The sequence below is a fragment of the Sus scrofa genome, chromosome X, assembly GCF_054392235.1.
Source record: "Sus scrofa isolate SSC_HxYL_T2T_F1_AM1 chromosome X, Sscrofa_HxYL_maternal_Yorkshire_Landrace_v2.0, whole genome shotgun sequence".
In the NCBI taxonomy this organism is placed as follows: domain Eukaryota; kingdom Metazoa; phylum Chordata; class Mammalia; order Artiodactyla; family Suidae; genus Sus; species Sus scrofa.
The window spans coordinates 23067735-23093967 of record NC_139401.1 but is presented as its reverse complement, the minus strand read 5'-3'; the positions used below and the strand labels follow the sequence as shown (position 1 = coordinate 23093967).

General features: G+C 37.9%; 1 protein-coding gene across 2 annotated transcripts in view; it reads left to right on the top strand.

Annotated features, from left to right (window-relative positions):
* The first annotated feature begins 591 nt into the window (after positions 1-591).
* The window catches only part of LOC110257826 (uncharacterized), an 830584-nt gene continuing 804942 nt past the window's right edge, over positions 592-26233 (top strand). For both annotated transcript variants that reach the window (XR_014835820.1, XM_085008757.1), the window contains exon 1: positions 592-700. Coding sequence is in view for 1 of the 2 variants with exons in the window: in XM_085008757.1 (XP_084864883.1) it covers positions 614-700 (87 nt within the window). In the remaining variant the exon portion in view is untranslated. The remainder of the gene's footprint in view (positions 701-26233) is intronic.

Here is a 26233-nt window from a genome sequence, read left to right as displayed (position 1 = left end):
ATGATTTCTCTTGTTATCAGAATCAAAATAGGAGTATTATACACATGGTTGGATGATTCTTCAACAGTAGTAAAACTCTACCATTGAATTTCATTGCCCAACCTTGTTGATCCATGAGCAGGTTTTGTTAATTATGCTGTCACATTCTCTGTGCTGGGTTTTTTCCTCCCACTTGGCTTTAATCTTAGATCTGTAAAAACGCCATTATTAGGGCTGCTTATAATGACTTTTCTTTGTCACACCTGGCCTTGTCTTCCCACTTATGCTTTCAATAGATGCTACTATAATGCTTCCCAAACTTGAGCGTGCCTCAGAAATCACCTGAAGGACTTGTTAAACCACAGGCTGCTGGGCTTTACCCACAGAGCTTCTTATTCAGTAGGTTTGGAGTAGGGCTGAGAATGTACCTGTCTTAACATGTTTCCAGGCGATGCTGATACTACTGGTTCAGGACCCACACTTTGAGACTCACTGCTCTACTAACATGCCTAGCACGAGTTGAGAATTTTCACAGCTGTAGCCACTTAACACACACCTGTTGATGCGGCCCCACCCAGGAAGGTATATAAGGCCCTTAGTGGGTTCTCTATCACGGGTTTTCACGACTGATTCAATGTGGGTCTCAGACGTGGGCTTTTGCTCAGTATTGGTGCTCTCCGGCTTTTCAACTGAAAAGCTGGTGGAAGCTGAAGGTCAGAAGGTAAGTTGTTTTTCCATATTTGGTCATCTGTTGGCTTGCTTAGCTTATATTTGTGACCCTGTGCTTACCCTGTGTTGCTGGTTTGCCTGTGCTGATTTCTTCCCATTGTTTGTTAAGACTTTGGTGTTTGCCTGCTCTGTGCTGGTGAGCTGGTGTTCTGGGCCTGGTTGGTTCTTACCTAGACTTTCTTGGTGTTAGTTGGACCTGACTTCAGAAGGTACCTTATTTTCTCCTTTTTCAAATACTGTTTATTTAAATAAATAACTTGGTGGCAAATGACTTGCTTATACTTTCCCCTTTTTGATTTCTATGTGTTTCCAGACCTCTCAACCCCCTTGTCCCTCACACCCTGAAACTCCACACTGGCTTTTTTTCCCATTATATAAATGATTATTTTGTGGTAAGATTGTGCAGCTTGGCTGTAAGTTTCTATTGCCATCTACATATATAACTTAGATCAAAGAAAGTAAAATACATTCTTTTCCTTTTAAACCTGTGTCAATTAGGTCTGTGGGCTTTGCTACTCAATGTAGTCTGAGGATCAGTGTCAGCTCGTTAGAGAAACTTGTTAGAAATGCATAGCCTCAGGCCCCACCTTGGATTTACTGAATTAGAACCATATTTTTTATTAAAGTATAGTTGACTTACAATATTGTGTTAGTTTCAAGTGTACAGCAAAGTGACTCAGTTATACACATATATCATAAAAAATAGATATCCTTTTCCAGGTTATTTTCTATTATAGGTTATTACAAGATATTGAATGTAGTTCCATGTGCTACACAGTAAATCCTTGTTACTTAGATATTTTTATATATAGTAGTGTGTATCTGTTAATCCCATACTCTTAAATTATTTGCTCCTACTCTTTCCCTTGGGTAACCATAAATTTGTTTTCTATGTTTATGAGCCTGTTTTGTTTATAGATTCATTGGTATTTTTTAAGATCTCACATGAGTGATATCATGTAGTATTTGTTTTCTTTGTCTCAGTACGAGAATCTCTAGTTGCATCCATGTTGCTGCAAATGGAACTAATTGATTCTTTCTTATGGCTGAGTAATATTCATACATACATGACCCCCCCACACACCCACCCCACATCTTACATCACTTGTCTGTTGATGGGCTTTGGGATTGTTTTCCATATCTTGGTTATTGTAAATAATGCTGCTAAAAACTAGTACCCACATTTTAACAAGAGCCCCAGGTGATTCCTATGCACGTAGGAAAAAACTGATCTATAGCATAGCTCCTAAAGGATAAACTATTACCACCTGACTAAATGACTCACAATCTTAGCGTATCACTGATTTTTCCAGCTTCCTTATCACTACTGATGTAATTACAACAAACCAATGTTGGTTGTTTGCTTCTGAGATATGAACTGTGATGAACAACCTGTGATTGTGCGGGAGCCCAGAAACACACGTTTGAGATTTGTTTCTTGGGCTTTTTGGCAAAGCCTTTTCAAATACGTCAGCCTCCTAAAGAAATTCTTCTTGAGCATGGTTTTTCCAGTTTTGCTGAGATGTAATTAACATAGTGAACTGTAAAAGTTTAAGGTGTACAGCATACTTATTTGACTCACATCTATCATGAAATATTTGCGACAATAAGTTTAGTGAACGTCCACCATGCAAAAGCTGATTCTAGAACCCATGGTGAAAGTGAATCAGGCTGGGTGAACTAACTCTACGCAGCAGTTTTAGTCTGAGCAGTGACAAGTGGATGGTATTACTGCCAGATGCCCATCCCTCCAGGATCAGAACTCCAGCCAGTGAGCCAAAGTCCAGAAGTCAGGTCCAGCCATTGCAGGGAGAGAGCTGTTAGAACACACATGGTGTCAGGGCCTCAGTCAAGACTGCCTGTGTTCAAGATTAGGGGTATAGCCCCACTGGGAGGAAACTTGTACATCAACTTGGAGACCCATGTGGAAAGGCCCTTATGGATAAGCAGTGCAATAGAAAGAACGTGGGTTCTAGAATCCAACCTGCGTTGAGATCACAGGCCTGCCTTGTCCTAGTTGTGTAAGCTATATTAACTAAACTCAGATGGTTCCTGGTCAAATGAGACTGCATGTAAAGGGTTTTATAGAGGCCTTCAAGTATTAGATGCTCAATTAAAATGGTAGTTGCTTTTATACTTATTATAACTAAAGGCAATTGTATTATGTGAGCACATGGACCTCAGGGCTGTTCAAGTTACAGCAACAAGGCTAATTCTAACCTTACTGGTTGGAGAGTTCGCTTTCTCGTGTGCTTCCTAGTTGACCAAGAACTGGGAAGAATAGAGCATGCCTGCTTAAAGCATAGGGGACCCTGTAGATAATGGCAGTTCCAAGTCTTCAGATGTTCTTAATATAACATGGAATTTAGTGGGAATGCTGTGTGTTGTCAAATGAATCAATGTTGTTTTCATGATTGCATGTAGCCTTGGTAAGTATGGCTACTTAAAGACTTATATAAAAATCCATGTGTGGCCTGCTATGGTGATGGGGGAGATGGACTAAGGCTAAAAGTCAAAGTTGAGTCTCATCCCTCCTCTTAAACTTTGGAGGAACCTGCTAAAGAATTTTAAGATTTCAGTAGCAACTGGACTGAAAGGGGCTATTAGTACCTCTTTTGAATAGAGATCTTGCAAGAGAAGGTTTAAGGGTGTTTTTTTTTTTTTTCTTGCCTTTTTTTTTTTTTTTTTTTTTTTAAGGGTTGCACCCACTGCATATGGAGGTTCCCAGGCTAGGGGTCACCGAATTGGAGCTACAGCTGCTGGCCTACACCACAGCCACAGCAATTCAGGATCCAAGCAACGTCTGTGACCTACACACAACTCACAGCAACACCGGATCCCCGACTCAGTGAGCAAGGACAGGGATTGAACCCTCATCCTTATCGACACTAGTTGGATTTGTTTCTGCTGCACCACGAAGGGAACTCCGTTTTTTTTTTTTTGTGTGTGTGTGTTTGTTTTTTGTTTTAAACAATTTTTAGATGTATTAAGTCCTTTTGCATGAGCAGGCTCTTGGCTATACAGGAATCTACCTTGCTAGAGTAACCTGACTTGTTTATGTGAGTACCAGAACCCTGTGCCAATGGAAGAATACCAGTTGTTACCCTAGGACCAGGTGAGGGTCTTTCAGGTCTTCTGGAATCCTATATGTTTTACTGTGGCTTATATAGAGAAGTTTGGTGGGTGCTTCTCATTCTTCAAGCTGTGCATAAATATCATCTGAAGGGCTTGTTAAACTTAACTCCAAGACCCTATCCTCAGATTTTGTGGATTGGCTAGGGTCTGAAAATCTGCAGTTGTAGCAAGCCACCATGTGGTGCTAATGTCGGTCTGTGGCCCCAGTTTGAGTAACACAGGAGTAGGCTGCTTCTACTACATCCTTTTCAGTAGTGTGATAGTTCTCCAATATTTCATGGTACTGGTACTCTGTTTGCCAGTCAAAAATTGGTTACCTTTTTTTCCCTTTTACCTGCCCTCCTGCTAAGGTAAAGAAATGGCCAAGGTGACCCTCCTGTCAGCTTGGGCTGGATTTATCCATCACTCTGAAGGCCTTTTGGCTTGGATGCCTTTCTGGATAAGGCAGTTTTGATCATGGGAAATAAAGAGGTTTTCTCTATGCCAAAACTTAGGAGTCTCTCTGTCTCCCTCTCTCTTATTTATTTATTTATTTTTTGGCTTGTTAGGGCTGCGCCTGTGGCATATGGAAATTCCCAGGCTAGGGGTCTAATTGGAGCTGCAGCTGCTGGCCTATGCCACAGCAATGCAGGATCCAAACCACATCTGCAACCCACACTACAGCTCATGGCAATGCCAGATCCTTAACCCACTAAGCGGGGCCAGGGATCAAACTCACATCCTCATGGATCCTAGTTGGGTTTGTTACCACTGAGCCATAATGGGAGCTCTGGAGTGTCTCCTTTTAACATTTTGGAGGCTGGGTGAAACCATCGCTAGACAGCCCAGCCACCAGATAATTGCTTGATTTGTTGATCATGTCCTGAATCCCTTTGCTGGAATCTGAAGAAGAAAATAAAAACAAAAGGGACAGATACCGTACTTCAGTCTTGGAGACTTTTCTTCTCCTGGCTGGCTTCTTCACCTTGCTGTATAACCTGTTGTAGCACAGTGAGAGTTCACTTGTGAGCATCCTCCATGATGGGGCAAGTGATCTCTCGAAGGCAAGGCCATGGATCCTCAGAGCAGCCATAGTCATATATTTTGGGAAGATTCCTTACTGCCTCTTGGTCCTCTGAGTATATTCCCAAGGCAAAAAGTCTGGGTCCTAGACCAACACAGCTTTTTGAATGGCTGTGTGACCTTGGGCTGGTTTCCTCACCTTTCTGGCCCCTTCTAATTTTTCTCTGTACGTTCTGGGTCTAATCCTAAGCCTGGGAGTTAGACTTCATGTCTTAGCCAGACAGGGAGGAGATGGGGTGCAGGGTGATCTGCTTACTGGTTGTTTGTAAATATCAGGCTTATGGTGCCATTTAGCCGCTTTGTCTTGGTCAGGGGCTGTGAAGAGGCTAAGGCCACTCTTGTGTGGGTGAAGCAGCAAGTCCGAGGCCCTGTGTGCCCTGGACAGTGAAGAATTAGTTTAAATACCTACTGTGGCAAGCAAGTGATAGATAAACAAGGGCAGTGGGCTAGGAGTGGTGGTGGGAAAGGGTGAGGACTCTGGTCAGTGGGAGAACATGTGCTCTGTCTAGAGTGGACAGCTGACTGGTGACATGTAAGAACATAGCCTAGAGCTGCCAGATAGTCTCATTTCTGAAGCCAGAACTCAAGGAGATTCCTCCCCAACCCTCTAGTATGACATAACAAGTATTTAGAAAAGTTGTCAAAAGTTTTAAGTACCTCTTTAGGTTGAATTGGGCCTGTAAAGACCCTATTGTCATTTTTAGACTATGGCAAATTGAGCAAGGAATTTCAAGTTGTTTATTTGCTCTTGAAAACCATTTTCACTACGGATCTGTCTTGTTTCAGAGACTTTGATCCTGTTCCTCAGCTTGGTTCTCCTTAGGCCTCAAGCAACAGACGATGATTCAAAAAGTTACTTTAATGTTCAAATAGAACTCAGCATTCTGCTCCAAGCTTGGTTCAGAGATGGATCTAGATAGGTATATTCTATTATTCGATTCTCTTTCTCATGTGTTTTTTTTTTTCCTGCTAACAATCACATTAAAATGAAATAATCTAACTCAGCTATACTAATGGCATATGATATTAATACAAATTTAGGACACTAATCTAAGCATAGGAAAGTGAAGAGTGAATATCACTGCTTGAACAACAATGAGTAAATCTAGTGAACTGCTGTGAGTCTAACTTTGAGCTGCTGCTCCTTTTCTCCAGAGATGATGTTGAATCATTCTTCTCAAACAGAGGTAAGGAGAAAGCAAAATAAAAACTTGAATGGATGAGAGATACCTTAAAAATCAAATGTTGCCCTCTTTACTTCTGTTCCATTATCTGTGCTGATTCGGGGCTCTGTAGCCTGAAAAAGGAAGAAGATGAATAGCATATATACATAAATGGAAAATACTTAAGTAATATGGTAATCTCCAGAATACGTAGCAGACACATGTTAAAGCCAAATAGCTCTTAATAAGTTAATAGCTCAAGATCTGAACACTTCCTTAATTATCTTTAAGGACCCTAACACCATAATCTACAAATGTCAACATAAGTGGGTCATATCATACATTTCTTAAAGGGCCAACTGATAGTACTTTGAACAACTGCAAATATTTTTATTGATCAGAATATATTCTTAAGGTCTGTATTTTTTTTGTGGGCATGAGTACACTCAATTTACAAAGAGTAGAGAAAATTTTAAGATACATTGCCTATTTAAAAAAGATGGACTGAATACTTTAGACTGGGACAGGCTAGGACTATAAGTTTTGAAAGTGTGTATTCAAAACTCTTCATCATCAGGCAAAACCACTGCCTGACTAGAGCCACCAGGATCTATGTGTTCTGTCTTGATGCCGTGTAACTGGGTGTTATGCGGTCTACAGGATTGCCTCTCTGATCTTGAAAGATTGCTGGTCACCTTGAGCTTGCCTTCTTAGAGAATCACTATATTAGATAGCTATAACCTTAACAAAGGCATCAACCAGAAGGCTTTTTTTTTTTAGCATTTACCATCTTCCTTAGACTACTGAGCTAATGCAGCTAATGCATCCCTGTGTTTTGGTATTGAATTTCCGTTATTTTGAAAGGTCAGACCTTATCTAAGTAGTAGTTTATACTTTGCTAAGGTTTACTTTATCCTTTACCAAGGACTCCTGTAATTGTTAGGGCCCATGATTCACATCTTAAAATTACTTTGGTTCTAAGGACTTTTTAAACAGATCTTCACTTAATAAAATTGTCTGATCCTTATCATTCTAGAAGGTTCTTTGTCCTTCAAACATCTACATCTCTCTCCTTGTAGCTGGCTGGTTATATACAGTGAATTAGTTGGAGAATAAAATGTGCCTGCTGCTTTGCTACTCAAAACTAAAGCCCCCCCCCCCGCAACCAAAACTAATTGGTTCTATGACCAAACTATGGACCTGACTACTGTCATTCAATAAAGCTATTAGGCTTTAACCTCTCTGAGCTCCATACTGCTCATGTTTAGCTATAGCTCATCCTCCAATGGACAAAGCCCATGTATGAATGGGCCATTGGGTGATTCTTGGAGCTCCAGTGTCTGAGCACATAGCATGACTACCCAGCTGTTTTCCTCTCACTATCTTGTGGCGATACTCTCACATTCTTGATTAAATGTCTACTTTTAATTCCAGAGATTAAGTCTAATAATGTGTTGCATAAGTTATATTTAACATACATGGAACTCTGTGGGCTATCAGATGATGGAGAGCAGAATTTGCCTTACACTTTTAAATTCCTAGTGGCCCTTCCTTTCAGCTAGTGTGAGAAGATCAAGATTATCCTGGGGGCAGGGTTAAAGAGTAGTCAGTTACCTTATGTTTTCAAAATAACCATAATCTATTTTTTCCCCTTAAAATTTGAAGAAGTCGGAGTTCCCGTTGTGGCGCAGTGGTTAACGAATCCGACTAGGAACCATGAGGTTGCGGGTTCGGTCCCTGCCCTTGCTCAGTGGGTTAGCGATCCGGCGTTGCCGTGAGCTGTGGTGTAGGTTGCAGACGCGGCTCGGATCCCGCGTTGCTGTGGCTCTGGCGTAGGCCAGTGGCTACAGCTCCGATTCGACCCCTAGCCTGGGAACCTCCATATGCCGCGGGAGCGGCCCAAGAAATAGCAACAACAACAACAATAACAACAAAAAGACAAAGAAAAAAAAAAAAAAAAAAAAAAAAAATTTGAAGAAGTCTTTGGCAGGGAGATGAAGGACTTAGGAAAAACAGGCCTCCTAGGGATTCTGAGTACTAGTGGGAATATAAATTAGTATAACATATCTATAAAGAAATCTGGCAGTCATCCTATCTGGTTACTGCCTTTCTAGGAATTTGTCATAAGGGAAATTATATTAATGCCAATAAAAATACCTGTACAGGACTGTTTTTATTAGTATAGATAATAAGAAAATAGCAACAAATAGAATAGTTACTCTGTAGTATTGTATGGAGTACTGTGTACTCATTAAGAATCATATTTTGAAAATATTTGAGGAAAATAATCATGTTATTGCAGAAAAATAAAAGTGTGATCTTAGCTTTATAAAAATGTATGTAGCATCTTTTTTGTCGTTTTATCATAGGTTGTTACTGGGTAATAGGATCGGGGTTCTCTGTCTTGTCATCTATATGTTTACTACAGTTCTGGTTTATTGTTATTAGAATCAGAAGGTTATGAAAGTTACTGAGTGATCTGATTCCTTGACTGACAATGTTCCTGATAGGACAGGTGAATGAATATAGCCTTGCCTTATTGCTGCTCCATGGCCAGAGAGTGGTGGTTCAGGTACAGTGTCTAAAACCCATCATATATGGATTTAACTTAGCCTGGTGTCACCATGAAGGTACATCATTACAGAACAGTGGGAGTACAAATATGAGGCGGCATCACCAGTGGACAGGGTTCTTATTCTAGAACTGTTTGGTTTATTAATAATCTCATATTACTAAGGTGATACATAAATTTCATAGTGTTGTAAATATAGGACACATGATTATATTTGCTTTTCAGATAAACAACAAAAAACTTGAATAAATTTTCAAAAAGAATGTACCAAGTATGTTCCAGTACAAGTAAGCCTCAAATACTGTATGGGACAGCCATATGTGCAAATTATTTTTATATTTGAATATTATTTATATTTTTATATATGAACATTATTATTTATCTGAAATTCAAATTTCACTGGTTATCCTAGATTTTCATTAGTTAAATCTACCATAAATCTTGGGTAATTTATTTGGCTTAAGTAGCAAATGCAAAACTTGAGAGTAGGTCTGATAGAGCTTGAAACTTGTTGGGAGTTCCCGTTGTGGCTCAGTGGTTAACAAATCTGACTAAGAACCATGAGGTTGTGGGTTCGATCCCTGGCCTTGCTCAGTGGGTTAAGGATCCGGCATTGCCTGAGCCATGGTGTAGGTTGCAGACGCGGTTCGGATCCCGCATTGCTGTGGCTCTGGTGTTGGCCAGTGGCTGCAGCTCCAATTGGACCCCTAGCCTGGCAATCTCCATATGCTGTGGGTGCGGCCCTAGAAAAGGCAAAAAGACAAAAAAAAACCAAAAAACAAAAAAAACACAAAACCCGAAAAACTTGTTCTCTGAATCTCGTATGCTGTTGCCCTTTTATTACAGTTGTGTGGATATGATCAATGTGGGATAGGCTAAGGCTTAGCATGCGACTGTCCAGAGCTCAGAGCAGTTACTGAGTTTATGCCAGCAAGATTACCCTGCATCTAATGAACTCCTGTCTGTGGGCCTTGGTCAGGGTGTCTGTTCAGGTTGACGGCTTGAACCTTATTTAGATTTCTCTACCCTAGCTTTGTCATCTGCCTTCTATAACCTTCATCTGTAAATTTATTGAGAAAACCAGCATACCATTAAAAATTACCCATTTTAAGTGCACAATTCAATGAGTTTTAGTAAAATTGAGTTGTGTGGTCATAACCAGTCTTAGAGGCTAGTTGAATGCCTTAAATGACCCTGTTAATAGTTTTTTTTTTTTTTTAAATGAAAAACCAAGATGATAGTCATAATGCCTTAGGTACTTAGAAGCCAGTTTTGTTGTAACCCTTTGGATTTGGGGGTGGGGGTGAGGTATTAGATCTGATGTTCTACAGGTACACTCAGCCATTTAGGAAGTTGGAGTTCTAGAGAAGAAGACAGAGAACACGGACCATAAGATAGAAAACTGGAGTAAAAATGGGTTGGGAAAGTGGAAGCAACCCAAATTTTCATCAGCTATTAAATAGTTAAATGAGGAATATTGATTAAATAGCCTATTATTCAGAAGTAAAAAGGAACAAACTACTGACACATGCTAAAACATGGATAAACCTCAAACATTATTCTAAGAAACTGGGCACAAAAGGCCACATATTACATCATTGTTATTACATGAAATAACCAGAAAAGGTAAATTCTGGACAGAAAGAAGAGTAGTTGCCTAGGGGTGCAGGTGGGGGAAATGAAGGGAATAAATGGAAATGGACCAGAGGGATTTTATTAAAGGGAAGAAGATTTCTGTAACTGAGTTGTGATTGTTGCTGAAAATCTCAACAAAGTTAGCTCCCTTGAGTGGAATATTTCTTAAATCATGGACTAAAGCTTGTCTGTTTGAATACAGGTTAGATCTGATTATAATAAAATACATCTAGTTTTCTTGTGATAGTGAAATCTTGAAGCAAACTGTAAACTAAGGGGCCATTAAGTGAATTTTGCAAGTCTTGTTTGCTATGGTGATTCCCTCCCCAACTAAGCTAAGAGAGGCAGCAAATACCCAGGGCCGGATGGCATAAATGGCAGTCTTGGTTTAGCCGTTAACTGTCGGTATAGGTTCACAGGTCACTTAACCTCAGTCTCAGTAAAACAATAGAAGATTTTTGTGAAGACTGAAGATTTTGATATACATGAAATTATACTGCAAACTGTAAACTTCGGAGTAAGCCATCTCAATATGGCCAGGAGTGTGTTATCTTAATCCAGCAGTGCTTAGAACTTTCTATTTTAAATTAAAATCTAAATTTGAATAAAACTATGCTCTGTTCTAACAGCTAGAGCTCTCACGTGGTAAATTGAATCCCTCTAAGACTCAACTTTGTTTCGCTCAGGAAAGCAAGTCACTGGATTTCAAGCTTTTGCTATATTCAAGTGACTGTGATTGTGTCTTGTTTCTCTCTTAAAAGAAGTGTGACAGACACATAACACACAGTAAAACATTTAAAACTGTGTTTTCTGAGATGGGTATTTTCAGGACATGATTTCATTGACGTGGCAAGTGTTAATTCTCATGTTCAAGGAAATTGCCTTTAATATACAGATATGCATGGTGACAGATGGAAAGGATATTAGTCCAAAAGCAGTGGATGAAGGTTTGCAAAATGTTGTTTTCATAGCAATAATTCGTATTAAAGTAATGACTTTTCTGTCTTGAAGCATTTATATATAACTTTTTACTACGACTGACTGACAGATGTAGAGAGAGATTATAACTTTTTTGTTTTTTTTTTTATATTTTGCTTTTTAGGGGTGCAGTTGTGGCACATGGAAGTTCCCAGGCTAAGGGTCTAATCAGAACTGCAGCTGATAGCCTACACCACAGCAACATGGGATCTGAGCTGCATCTGTGACCTTCACTGCAGCACAGGGTAATGCCAGATCCTTAACCCACTGAGTGGGGCCAGGGATTGAACCTGCATCCTCAGTGATTCTAGTCAGGTTTGTTACCACTGAGCCACAAGGAACTCCTGTAATTTTTTTTTTTTTGTCTTTTTGCCATTTCTTGGGCCACTCCCGTGGCATATGGAGGTTCCCAGGCTAGGAGTTGAATCGGAGCTGTAGACACCAGCCTATGCCAGAGCCACAGCAATGCGGGATCCAAGCCGCGTCTGCAACCTACACCACAGCTCACAGCAACGCTGGATCGTTAACCCACTGAGCAAGGGCAGGGACCGAACCCGCAACCTCATGGTTCCTAGTTGGATTCGTTAACCACTGTGCCATGAGGGGAACTCCTGTAATTTTTGATAAATTAAAATTGAGTGCTTTGTTCACTGCTTGCACCTAAGACTGCTGCTTAGTTTATGCTAGTTGAATAAATCATGCCTTCCCTTACCATGAAAATCCTCAGGTATTTACAAAAATATTTTCAATTTTGAAACTAATTTTATATATGGGCCACAAAACCTGGTGGGCCACATACAAACTCCAAACTGAGTCACCCACAGGAAGCCACTGTAAGAACTCTATCTTGTTATGACTTGCATAATTCATGTGGAGGTAATCATAGACAAAATACAATTAGCTACAAAATAGTTATAAAGAGATGGAAAAATATAACCTCCCCCAACAGGTTATACAAAATAGTTATAAAGAGATGGAAAAATATAACCTCCCCCAAGCAGAACTGGTATAGGGAGTACTTGTTGAAGAAAGAACTGAAGGAACTTTAAAGAATATCTACACCCACTGGAATAAAACCTCAGAACATCTCAGATTTAAAAAGCACAAAAGGAGTTCCCATCAGGGCTCAGTGGTTAACGAATCCGACTAGGAACCATAATGTTGCTGGTTCGATCCCTGCCCTTGCTCAGTGGGTTAACGATCCGGCGTTGCTGTGAGCTGTGGTGTAGGTCGCAGACGTGGCTCGGATCCCACATTGCTGTGGCTCTGGTGTAGGCCGGCAACTACAACTCCAATGAGACCCCTAGCCTGGGAACCTCCATATGCGGCGGGAGTGGCCCAAGAAATAGCAAAGAAAAGACAAAAAATAACAACTGCTTATGCTTATGGAGCACATGTGGTGTGCTAGGTACTCCCTTAAGCTCTTGGCATGTATTATAAATAAATAAAAAGCACAAAAGCTATCAGGGCATGTAGGGGGAAGACATTATTTACAAAGAAATAATTGACAATAAACAACAGTAAATATTTGAATTTCAGTTGAATTTGGAGATAAAGTATGGTTCAACTTCTTGCCTTGTGGTACTGAAAGAAATAGGTAATGTTTAACTTAATGTTTGGTAGAAAAGTAAATTCAAGTATATTATTAAAGTTTGAAGGGTCAGCACAAAAATTAAAGAAATACACTGTGGCTATTAGCTACTAATGGGGAGAAAAACATGAAGAAAAACTGCTATTGATTCAAGTGAAGGCAGGAAAACAGAAATAAAGGGAAAGCATAGTAAATTAAAAAAATTAGGTGATGGAATCGAGTTAAAATATAGTAATTACAAAAATGCAAGTGGACAAAGAGTTAAGAGTCTCAGACTAGAATATAAAATCTCATAAGTTTATAAGAGAAGATATAAAATTAAGTGTAAGCTTGAAAAATACAGGGGTTAAGATAGACCAGAAAAAATAAACCCTAATAAAACTGCCTTAGTGAGATGAATCAGACAAAGTAAAACTACAGGAATAAAAACATTAAAGTGCACAAAGGCAGGACATTTAGAAATGATAAGACTAACTTAGGAAATGCAGCAGTCATAAACTTAAGTAGACCTTACAACAAAGCCTCCAAATATATGACACAGTATCTGCCAAATTACAGCAAGTAAGCAGAAATCCTGTTGGAAAAGTTCAGCACAGTGCATCTTTCAAAGAAATTGACTAATCAGAACATTTTAAATGTCTGAATAACACAATTTTGTACCTAAGAAAGAGTATAAATTCTTCAGAGTGTACACAGGATACTCTAAGAAACAGACAAGGCTAAAATCTTAGTCTGAACAAATTCCTAAAACTAGTATCTTACAGGTCATTTTTCAGATCAAAATAGATAAAATAGCAAAGAAATAGTTTAACTTTGTACATCGGGAGGCAAAACCATCCTTGCGTCTAACTCCAGTAAGCACTACTCTGCTAAAGTGAAATACAAGTATTCGGAAGGGTAATAAAAGCCATAAATTTCGTAACTTGTGGAAAACAACCAAAGAAATTTTAAGAGGGAAGTTAATGGCTGGTTTTAAATAATGAAATTAAATAAATTTTAAGATAAAACTCTAGAAACTGGGAGTTCCTAGTTCCTGTTTTGGCTCAGTGGGTTAAGAACCAGACTGGTATCCAAGAGGATGAGTGTTTGAATTCTGGCCTCAGTCAGTGGGTTAGGGATCTGGCATTGCCACAAGCTGTGGTGTGGGTTGCAGATGTGTCTCAGATCTGGTGGGGTTGTGGTGTAGGCCAGCAGCTGCAGCTCCGATTCCACCTCTAGCATGGGAACTTCCATATGGCGGCCCTAAAAACAAACACACACACAAAAAAACCTTCTAGAAAGTGGTAAAAGAAAAGTAAAACCAAAGAGGGAAATAAAGATGAAAAATGAATTATAAAATCATTGTAGGTCTATACTACCAAAAACTAAACCTTTAGAAACAATGATAGAAGCAAATCTCAGGCAAGCAAGCTCTAGAAAATTAGAACAATACTTGGAATGAAAAAGGTGGCATAACCACAGCAACAACAGAAATCTAAATTATTTAGAATAGAAATTTGTCAGTGAACATTGGACGATAGGGATTTTCTAGAAATAATTCTATATACATGTATGTACATATACACACAATAATGTTGACCCAGGAAGTAGCAAGCTTCAGTAAAAAGGCAATAGAATATTAAAACAGATTTAAAATAGTTATGTCCCTCAAAATTCAAAGACTAGAGAGTTAGAAGTTTTAACAAAAATTTTAAAAGAACAGACAACCCTTTTCTTCAAGATTTGCTGTAGAATGTATTTAAAGGAAAATTTATGAAACTCATTTTGTGCCTGTAACTAAAGCCAATAGGTCAAGCAAAAACCGTAAGCCAGTCTCACTTAGAAACATCAATTGAAAACAAACAAACAAACAAACAACTGACAGTTGGATAGGTAGCAAAGTTGTAAAATCAAATGGGAATTTGTACCAGGAATACAAGAATGTTCAAATGATAAAGCAACTATCAGTTGAATTGACTACATTAGCAAATTGAAAGAAAACAGGTGTGTATATCTGTCCTAATCAATGGCAAAAAAGGGTAAAAATATTTCAACTCAGTGACTCAATCTCATGGTAAATAGAAACAAAGTAAGCAAACATCATAATTCATGCTGACATTTAAGAAATACCGCATTGAGGTTGAGCTTAGAATATGACAATATCTCCATTTTCCCCACTTAATATTGTAGTGGAGGTTTTACAATTTGATAAAACAGGGGGGAAAGGAGTATAAGGAGTTAAAAGTTCAGAGAAGCCCAGATTTCCATTACAAATCTTCCTTGGTTTATGATGGGGTTACATCTTTGGTTGAAAATACTAAGTTGAAAATACATTGAATATATCTAACCTATAGCCTACCTTAAATGTGCCAAGAACTTTAGCCTACAATTGGGAAAAATCATCTAACATAAAGACTATTTTATAGTAGTTTAATGTCTCATGTAGTTTATTAAATATTGAATCTGTCATTTATCCTCATGATGGCATGTTTACCCACTTGATGTTTCCCAGCATCATGGGATAGTATCACATGATATTTTGCTAGCCTAGGACAAGATCAAAACTCAAAACTTGAAGGTTTTTACTGAGTTTGTTTGCTTTAGCACCATCATAAGATTAAAAAAAAAAAAAAGTTCAGGGGGTTCCTGTTGTGGCTCAGCGGTAGCCGGACTGGTATTCGTGGCAGTGGGGGATTCGATCACTGGCCTCACTCAGTGGGTTGGGGATCCAGTATTGCTGTGAGTTGTGGTGTGAGTTATGGATGCTGCTCAGATCCTGAATGGCTGTGGCTGTGGTGTGGGCTGGCAGGTACAGCTGTGATTCTACTCCTAGCCTGGGAACTTCCACATGCTGCAGGTGCAGCCCTAAAAAAGAAAAAAAAAATCGAACCATTTTAAGTCAAGGACTGTCTGTATTTGCAGACTGTTAATAGAAAACCCAAGAGCATAAACCCCTACTATAAAACTAATAATAAAGGGCTCTTGAGACAAGAAGTAAAAAACCTGAGTGTGCTGGTATACCAGCATAACCAATTAAAAAGATACCCTTTTCAGTTTAATAACAAGAATATAACATGGAAAACTACACATGTAATAAATATATAGAAGATCTTTAAGGAAAACTTTAAAAAATTTTTATTGGAGTATGGTTGATTTATAACGGTATATTAGCTTCAGTTTTACAGCAAAGTAAATTAGTTATTCATATACATATATCTACTTTTTTCCTATATAAGTTATTAAAGAACATTGAGAAGACCTCCCTGTGCTATACAGTAGGGCCTTGTTAGACATCTCTTACATATATAGTAGTCTGTATGTGACAATTCCATCCTGCCTGTTTATCCCTACCGCCCTCCATGGTTTTTTCCTTGGTAACCTCAAGTTTGCTTTCAAAATTGTGAAATTTGTGAAAATAGTGAATTTTTTTCTGTTCTATAAATAAGTTCTTTTGTATAATTTTAAATTAGATTCCACATATAAATGGTATTATCTGATATTTGTCTTTTTCTGACTTCACTTAATATATGTTTAGGTCCATCTATGTTGCTGCAAATGGCAATATTTTGTCCTTTTTAACGGCTGAGTAATATTCCATTGTATGTATGTCCCACTTCTTTATCCATTCCTCTGTTTATGGACATTTAAATTGTTTCCATGTCTTGGATCTTATAAATAGTGCTTCAATGAACACTGAGGTGCATATATCTTTTTAAACTATGTTTTTCTCAGGATAGATACCCAAGAATGGGATAGCTAGATCATATGATAGTTCTATATTTTGCTTTCTAAGGAACTTGCATACTGTTCTCCATAGTGGTTGTACCAATTTACATTCCCACTATCAGTGTAGGAGGGTTCCCTTTTCTCCACATCTTCTCTAGCATTTACTATTTGTAAGCTTTTTGATGATGGCCATTTTGACTGATGTGAGGTGATACCTTATTGGTTTTTTTTTTTTGATACCTTATTGTAGTTTTGATTTGCATTTGTTTAATAATGAGTGATGTTGAATATCTTCTCATGTGCCTATTTGCCATCTGTCTGTCTTTGGAGAAACGTCTGTTCTTTTGCCCATGTTTTGTTGGGTTGTTTGTTTTCATTGCCCATGTTTTGTTGGGTTGTTTGTTTTCAATACAAAGCTGCATGAGATGTTTGCATATTTTGGAGGTTAATCCCTTGTCAGTTGCTTTGTTTGCAAAGATTTTCTCACATTTTGTGAGTTACCTTTTTTTATGGTTTTCCTTTTCTTTCCAGAAGCTTTTAAGTTTAATCAGGTCCCATTTGTTCGTTTTTAAAATTTTCATTACTTTAGGAGGTGGATCACAAATATATTGCTGTCATTTATGTTGGAGTATATGCCTACGTTTTCCTATAGGAGTTTTAAGTATCTGGCTTTATGTTTAGGTCTTTAATCCATTTTGAGTTTATTTTTGTGTATGGTGTTAGAGCATGTTCTAATCTCATTTTTCACATGTAGCAGTCTGGTTTTTCCAGTACCACTTATTGAACAGACTATCTTTCCTCCATCATATATTCTTGTCTTTTTTGTCATAGATTAGTTGACCATAAGTGTGTGGGTTTATCTCTGGGCTTTCTATCCTGTTCCACTGATCTATATGTCCATTTCTATGTGTGTAGCTTTGTAGTATAGTCTGAAGTCTAAAGGCCTGATTACTCCAGTTCCAATTTTCTTTTTCAAGATCACTTTGGCTATTGGAGGTCTTTTCGTATTTCCAAGAAAATTTTTGTTGCAGTTCTTTGAAAAATGCCATTGAAAATTTGATAGGATTGAGTTGAATCTGTAGATTGCCTCAGGTAGTATAGTCATTCTGACAAAATTGGTTCTTGCAGTCTAAGAGCATGGTACTTTTCCATCTGTTTATATCATCTTTGATTACCTTTATCAGTACCTTAGAGTTTTCAGAGTACAGGTCTTTTGCCTCCTTAGGTAGATTTATTCCTCAGTATTTGATTGTCTTTGATGTGATGGTAAATGGGATTATTTCCTTAATTTCTATTTCTGGTCTTTTGTTAATGTATAGGAGTGCAAGAGATTTCTGTGTATTAATTTTGTATCTTGCAGCTTTGCCATATTCCTTGATAAGCTCTAATAGTTTCCTATAAGCATCTTTAGGATTTTCTACATATATAGTATCATGTCACCTGCAAATAGTGACAGTTTCACTACTACTTTTCCAATTTGGATTCCTTTTCTTTTTCTTTCATTGCTTGGCTAGGACTTCCAAAACTGTGTTAAATAAAAGTGGCAAGAGGGCATCCTTGTCTTGTTTCTGATCTTTGTGGAAATTCTTTTAGCTTTTCACCTTTGAGAATGATGTTAGCTGTGGATTTGTCATATGTGGCCTTTATTATGTTGAGGTAGGTTCCCTCTATGCCCACTTTCGGGAGGGTTTTTATCAAAAATGTGTGTTGAATTTTGTCAAAAGCTTTTTTTTTTTTTTTGCTTCTATTGAGATCATCATAGATTTTTATTCTCCAGTTTGTTAATGTGCTGTATCACACTGATTGATTTGCAGGTATTGAAGAATCCTTGTATCCCTGGGATAAATCCCACTTGATTATGGTGTATGATCCTTTCAATGTATTGTTGGATTTGGTTGCTCATATTTTATTAAGTTATTTTTGTGTGTGTGTCCATGTTTCTATCTGTATTTCTTACCTCACTTTTGGCTTCACCATGGCATATGGAGTTCCTGGATCAGCAATCAGATCCAAGCTTCAATTGTGACCTGAGTCACAACTGTGGCAGTGCTGGATTCTTAAGCCAACTGTGCCAGACCAGGGATTGAACCTGTGGCCTGGCACTGCAGAGACACTGCTGATCCCCTTGTGCCATAGCAGGAACTCCCTAATTTTTTTGTGCTATCTTTGGTTTTGGTATGTGGGTGATGGTGGCCTCCTTGAATGAGCTTGGGAGTATTATCTCCTTTGCAATTTTGTGGAAGAGGTTGATTAGAATAGGTGTTAATTATTATCTAAATATTTGATAGAAGTCACTTGTGACTTCAGTCCTGGACTTAGGGGTTTTTGGAAATTTTTAAATAATAATTTCAATTTCATTACTCGTGATTGGGTTTGATCATATTTTCTATTTCTTCTTGGTTCAGCCTTGGAAGTTTGTACCTTTGTAAGAATTTGTCCATTTCTTATAGGTTGTCCATTTTATTGGCATATAGTTGTTTGTAACAGTCTCTTATCCTTTGTATTTCTCTGCTGCCAATTACAACTTTTCCTTTTTCACTTCTATTTTTACTGATTTGAGAGTATACCATTTTTTTTTTTGTCTATGAGTCTAGCTAAAGGTTTATTAATTTTGTTGATCTTTGCAAAGAACAAACTTTTGGTTTCACTGATCTTTATTGTTTTCTTCATCTCTATTTCATTCATTTATGCTCTGATGTTCTTTCTTTACCTCTACTAACTTTGGGTTTTGTTTTTTATTCTTTCTCTAGATGCTTTAGGTATAAGGTTAGGTTGTTTGAGACTTCTCTTGTTTCCTGAGGTAAGATGGAAAAAACTTTATTGGAAGAGAGAAAAATCTAAATAAATGCAGATGTAAGCAAAATTACTAAATTGGAACACTCATTATAGTTAGATACCAAAAAATAGCACTGAGCTTTTCAATTGAACTCACCAAACAGATTCTGAAAGTAAATGAACACAAAAGACCTTTGTTAAAGAAACTTAGCAAATATTAGGACATGTTTATGCAGCTTTAGTATTCAGCATAACATGCTGTTGGTGCTGGAAGAGACAAATAGATTATAAAACTTAGAACTTGAAAATTGTCCTACGAGGGATGTGACATTAAAAATCAAAGGAGAAAAAAATCTTTCCATGTGCAACAATAAGGATGGACCTAGACAGTATTATGCTAAGTGAAATAAGCCAGAAAGATAAATACTGTATGATTTCACTTATGTGTGGAATCTAAAAAACAAAATAAATGAACACACATAAAAAACCAAGTCATAAATACAGAGAACCAACAGGTGGTACTCTGGATAGGAATGGGGTTGGAGGAGGAGAGAAACAGATGATGGAGAATAAGGTACAAACTTTGAGTTAGAAAATTCAGAAATCAGTCACATTTCTGTATACCAACAATGAAATACTTGAAAAGGAATACAAAAATATCTTTTAAAATTGCACCTCAAAAAATCAAATACCTGGGAATACACCTGACCAAGGAGGTAAAAGACTTATATGCTGAGAACTATGAAATGTTAATCAAGGAAATTAAAGAAGATGTAAAGAAATGGAAAGATATTCCATGCTCCTGGGTTAGAAAAACTAATATTGTAAAAGTGGCCATATGACCCAAAGCAATCTACAGATTCAATGCAATCCCTATCAAATTACCACTGACATTTTTCACAGAACTAGAACAAACCATCCAAAAGTTTATATGGAACCGCAAAAGACCCAGAATTGCCAAAGTGATTCTAAGGAACAAAAACCAAGCAGGAGGCATAACTCTCCCAGACTTCAGGCAATATTACAAAGCCACCGTCATCAAGACAGTGTGGTACTGGTACCAAAACAGACAGACAGACCAATGGAACAGAAGAGAGAACCCAGAAATAAACCCAGACACCTAGGGTCAATTAATCTTTGACAAAGGAGACAAGAACATAAAATGGGGAAAAAGACAGTCTTTTCAGCAAGTATTGCTGGGAAACCTGGACAGCTGCATGCAAAGCAATGAAACTAGAACACACCCTCACACCATGCACAAAAATGAACTCAAAATGGCTGAAAGACCTAAATAGAAGACAAGACACCATCAAACTCCTGGAAGAGAACATAGGCAAAACATTCTCTGACATCAACCTTACAAACGTTTTCTCAGGTCAGTCTCCCAAAGCAACAGAAATAAAAGTTTTTGTACAGCAAAGTAAACCAAAAAGAAAACAAAAAGACAAATTAGAGAATGGGAGAAAATACTTTCAAATGGTGCAACGGACAAGGGCTTAATCTCTGGAATATACAAACAACTTATACAACTCAACAGCAAAAAAGCGAATGAACCAATGGAAAAATGGGCAAAAGACCTGAATAGACATTTCTCCAAAGAATATATACAGATGGCCAACAAGCACTTGAAACAATGCTCAAGATCCCTGATTATTAGAGAAATGCAAATCAAAACTACCATGAGATACCACCTCACCCCAGTCAGAATGGCCATCATTCAGAAGTCCACAAATAACAAATGCTGGAGGGGGTGTGGAGAAAAGGGAACCTTCCTGCACTCTTGGTGGGAATGTAAGCTGGTACAACCACTATGGAGAACACTATGGAGGTACCTGAGAAAGCTATACATAGATCTACCATATGACCCAGCAATCCCACTCCTGGGCATGTATCTGGACAAAACGTTCCTTTAAAAAGACACATGCACCTGCATATTCATTGCAGCTCTATTCACAATAGCCAAGACATGGAAACAACCCAAATGTCCATCGACAGATGACTAGATTAGCAAGATGTGGTATATATACACAATGGAATACTACTCGGCCATAAAAAAGAACAAACTAATGCCATTTGGAGCAACATGCATGGAACTAGAGACTCTCATCCTGAGTGAAGTAAGTCAGAAACAGAAAGACAAATACCATATGATATCACTTATATCTGGAATCTAATATATGGCACAAATGAACCTTTCTACAGAAAAAATCCTGGACTTGGAGAATAGACTTGTTATTGCCAAGGGGTAGCGAGTGCGATGGATGGGGTGCCTGAGGTAAATAGATGCAGACTATTGCCTTTGGGATGGATTAGTAATGAGACCCTGCTGTGTAGCACTGGGAACTATGTCTAGTCACTTATGATGAAGCATGACAATGTGAGGAAAGAATGTACACATGTATGTATAACTGGGTCACCATGCTATACAGTTGAAAATCGACAGAACATTGTAAACCAGCTATCAGGGAAAAAAATCATAAACACAAAATAAATGAGTCATGTATATGAAATGTACAGTGTGGTGAACATAGTCATTACTTATGTTGTACAAGTATGGTGACAGTTGGTTACTCGAATTATCATGGTGATCACTTTCACATGTACAGAAATACAGAATCACTGTGTTGTGTTCCAGGAACTAAGTTGTAGGCCAATTAAACTTGAAAGAAACTCACTCATAGAAAAAGAGATCAGATTTGTCATTACCAGAGGCAGGGAGGGTGGTGGTGGGGGTGGGGAGTGGGAATTGGATAAAGGTAGTGAAAAATTATAAACTCTCAGTTAGAATACAAATGAGTACTAGGGATGCAGTGGACAGCATAAATATAATTAACACTTCTATATGTTAATATATGAAAGTTTAAAGATCAAATCCTATAAGTTTTCTTAACAAGGGAAACATTTCTGTAATGTTGTATCTATATGGGAAGATGGATGTTCACTAAACCCAATAGGATAATCATTTTCATGATGTATATAAGTTAAATCATAATGCTGTATACATTAAATAGCAATACTAGAAGAGAAAATACCCAAGAGAAAAACAAAGAAATAGGCATTAATTATTTCTATCTTCTAGATGAGCAAATGGAAGCTTACGGTGCAACATAACATCACTGGGAGGCAGTAGCTCTGAAGATTCCAGGTTCCCACCCTTCTCTTAGGATCATTTCCTGGAAGTTGAGTCATTGTCCCCAGTTGCAGAGTTGGGTTTCAAAACTGTACTGTCACCTGGTTTCCATGACACTTGGGTATCTACCTGGGTGTGGCTGTGCTTACAGATGGGAAACCAGTTGAGCAGCTGATAGAGAGATTGAAGTTCCAGCACCTTTTTTTCCTAACCAGCCAGTTCTAGAAGACAAGATGGTTTGTAACAAACAGTGGTTGATAAGAAACAGTGATCGATAAAGGAAACATACTTGTTTTATCGTGATACCTTAGTCTGCCAGATTTCAAAAATAACAGGAAGAAGTGTGGTGGTAATAACTAAAATTGGTGAGAGTTGGCACAATATAATAGCAGTCTTATTTTTAAGAAGCAATCAAAATTGCTTTAGGGAGAAACAGGGAAAGAGGAGAAAAGCTGAGCTTCTCTTTCTAGATGTCAAAAAGCAGCTTAGGAAGAGAAGCTGGGTAGTTGGTTACCATGCTCAACACTTAAGTAATGCATTTCTTACATTGGAGCCTGATCACCCTCAGTAGGAAGTGTATGTGAGTTTTTTTTCCATAAATGAAATACCTCTAGAAAGATTTTGCATTTATTAAAGTGTAAGTCCTTATAGGAAAAACGGTACATATGACAGAATTTTTTGAAGTTATGATGCATTTAAAAGAAGAATAATTTTGAATAGGGAAAAGTTCTCTGTAATTGCGGATTGTTTGAACAAATACCTTTGAACTGAAAGACAAAGGGCAGAATAAAGTGAATCTAGAGTCTGGTAATGTTTCACTGGACCATATACCTACATATAATCTTACTTGTTTGATGAATAAGGGAAATATCCCTCTAGAGTTTTCCTTAATCTACTAACATCAATTTTTATACCTAGGAACATATTTTAAGAGAAAATAAATACTGGTATATGAGCTTGTTATTATAAGTGTCTTAATGAAAGATTTTTCATCTATAACAATTGACAGAGACATATGGCCAGAAAATGGTTGTAATGAGAGAGTAACTCACCAAGTATGAGTTCAGTTAAATACACGTTACTTTTTTTTGGTATTTTTTAATTTTTATTTTTTTCCATTATAGCTGGTTTACAGTATTCTGTCAATTTTCTACTGTACAGCATGTGACCCAGCTACACACACACGTATACATTCTTTTTTCTTACATTATCATGCTCCATCATAAGTGACTAGACATAGTTCCCAGTTCTACACAGCAGTATCTCATTACTAATCCATTCCAAAGGCAATAGTCTGCATGTATTAACCCCAAGCTCTCAATTTAAATGACCACTTATCAAACACAGAAAAAATATTTAATCAGTGGCACGAGGAATACTTGCCATTGTCATCTTTTAAGTTTGAAAAAAGAATGAAAGGATAGAAAATTTTAGAGGTAAACACTGCATTAGTATCCTGCATGAAGTAATTAAAAACATGCCATATCATGAATAAAGTAACATATAGTGAGAGAAAAATTGTTAGCTCTAACCTGGAATGATAAAGGAAGCAGTGAAATGTTTTTGAACAAATGATATATCTTAATTATTTACAAACGGACATTTCGAGGTATATAATAAATATGGATTATCTGAGTTAATTTTTGCTGAGTAACTCATTTGTTAAAATATATTACTTGGTTCAAGTAACTTTTTTGAGTGGCAACTCTGTTCCTAGAGTGGAATTGGAGGCAAATGTGAACAATATAGAGTCCCTCAGGAACTCAAACTGAGCAGGGGAAATTTTTATCCATGCAAATGGTCATAATTCAGTGTGGTAAACAGAAATCCCATGTCTTCCCCACTTAAAAGTGAAACAAGTAAGTGAAAGGCAACTTTGGGGTGACCACTTTAATTAAAGCCCCAAATCCTCTGTTTTGCATTCCAGACCATGCTCATTTACCTGTTCAGAGTTTTCTTTCCCAACACCTCCTTTCTTCCATGGCCCCTCCTTGTCTTTTGCCTCCCTCTCAACATGGAAGCTCTTCTTTCAACACAGTATTCCTCTCATCTTTCCATAAACTTAACTTTCTCTTTTGTGTGACTTTGCACATGTCTATTCTCTCCACCCATATCCCATCTTAAATTCCAGTGAGTGCCTATGGTTTTTTTTTTAAGACTCACCTCAAACACCATCTTCTCTGACCCCTTCCCTGACTACTTATCTTGGTTACAGCAATGAACTCAAAATTACAGTTTTTTGTTTGCTTGTCTGACACCTCCACTAGGCTGTGAATCCAGGATGGCAGGAGCCATACTCATTTTCTAGTGCCATATAGAGTTTACTAAATGCTTGCTGAAAGAATAAATGGAGTGCAGTCATGGAGTACACAGAGGAGTTATGATAAAAATTGTCAAGCTTTTTTCCCAAGAGCATGCAGCCTATGCTCATATCCCCTAAAAGTGCTCATACTCACCAAAAGTTGTCTCTTGGCTAAGGATCAAGATAATGGCTTTGGTGTCACGCCTAGGAATAGGTGTTAAAAACTCAAGGGTCTTAGATTTTTCCCTACTTCAAAGCTAACAAGTGAGCCTGCCATAGTTTTATGGATGCCCAAAGAAATACTGAGCTTCTTAGCCAGAGATGAAGGATTCCATTACTCATGGTACAGTTTTCAGTATGAGCTTCTTGTTTACACCAGTTCCCCCAAGTCCCATGGAGGTGACACAGAAGTGGGCCAGGGTGGCTGTTGTACACACAGTGGGCTTATGTCCCAGGTTAGGAGCTATGAACATGCAGAGCAAACTTAGCCAGCCTTTGCTGCTCCAAAGGGACAAAATACCTTTACTATCCTGGAAAGCCAACACATCTGCCCTCTGCTCTGGGGGGAGATGCTATGTCTTAGCTTCTAAAGCTGTCTGCTAAACAGGTCTGGGGCTAGGGTGAAGCAAGTGAGGTAACCCGCTCAAGTGCTGACCCTGCACTTGCTCAACCCTGAGAGTGAGTGTCTTTCAACTTGGAACCCTGGCTCTGTGATATACAAACATCCCTGAAAAGATGGTGTGGAACACAAGCCATCAGTGCCTTTGCTCAGAGGACATGCCAGAATGGGAGATAATCATGGAGAAATGTTTCCCAACTGTAAGCAATTTCCTAGTTAGAAATATATGATGATGAAATGACTCTCAACTCTGAACTGCTTAACAGGACCTGTTAGAAATGACTGAGAAAATGCTTAATTTTGAAATATATTTTAAGTTCCCATATGACTCAGCCACTTCACTCCTAGATATTTAAGAAAAATGAAAGTATATATCCACACAAAGACTTGTACATGAGTATTCATAGCAACTTTATTTGCTGCTAGTAAAAAACCCAAACATCCATCAACAGGTGAATGGATGAGAAAAATATGAAATGTCCATATAATAGTACTCAGAAATATATAAGAATGAACTATTGATACATCTACAAACATGGTGAATGGATACCAAAATGATAATGCTGAAGGAAAGAAGTAAAAAAATCTATCATCATCCATTTATACTGTTTGACTCAGAGAAATGCAAACTAACTTACAGTGGCAGAGAGCAGATCAGTAGATTACAAGGAGACAGGAAAATTTTAAAGTGATGGAAACGTTCATAGTCTTGATTTCATGAGTATTAATACATTGTTTTATCAAATTGTACACTTTAAATATGGGCAGGTTATTCTATGTCAACTATGCCTAAAGAAAACTTTTTAAAAGGGTATTTTAGGTTCAGGAGTAGAGGATATGGTAGATGCTTGACTTAGC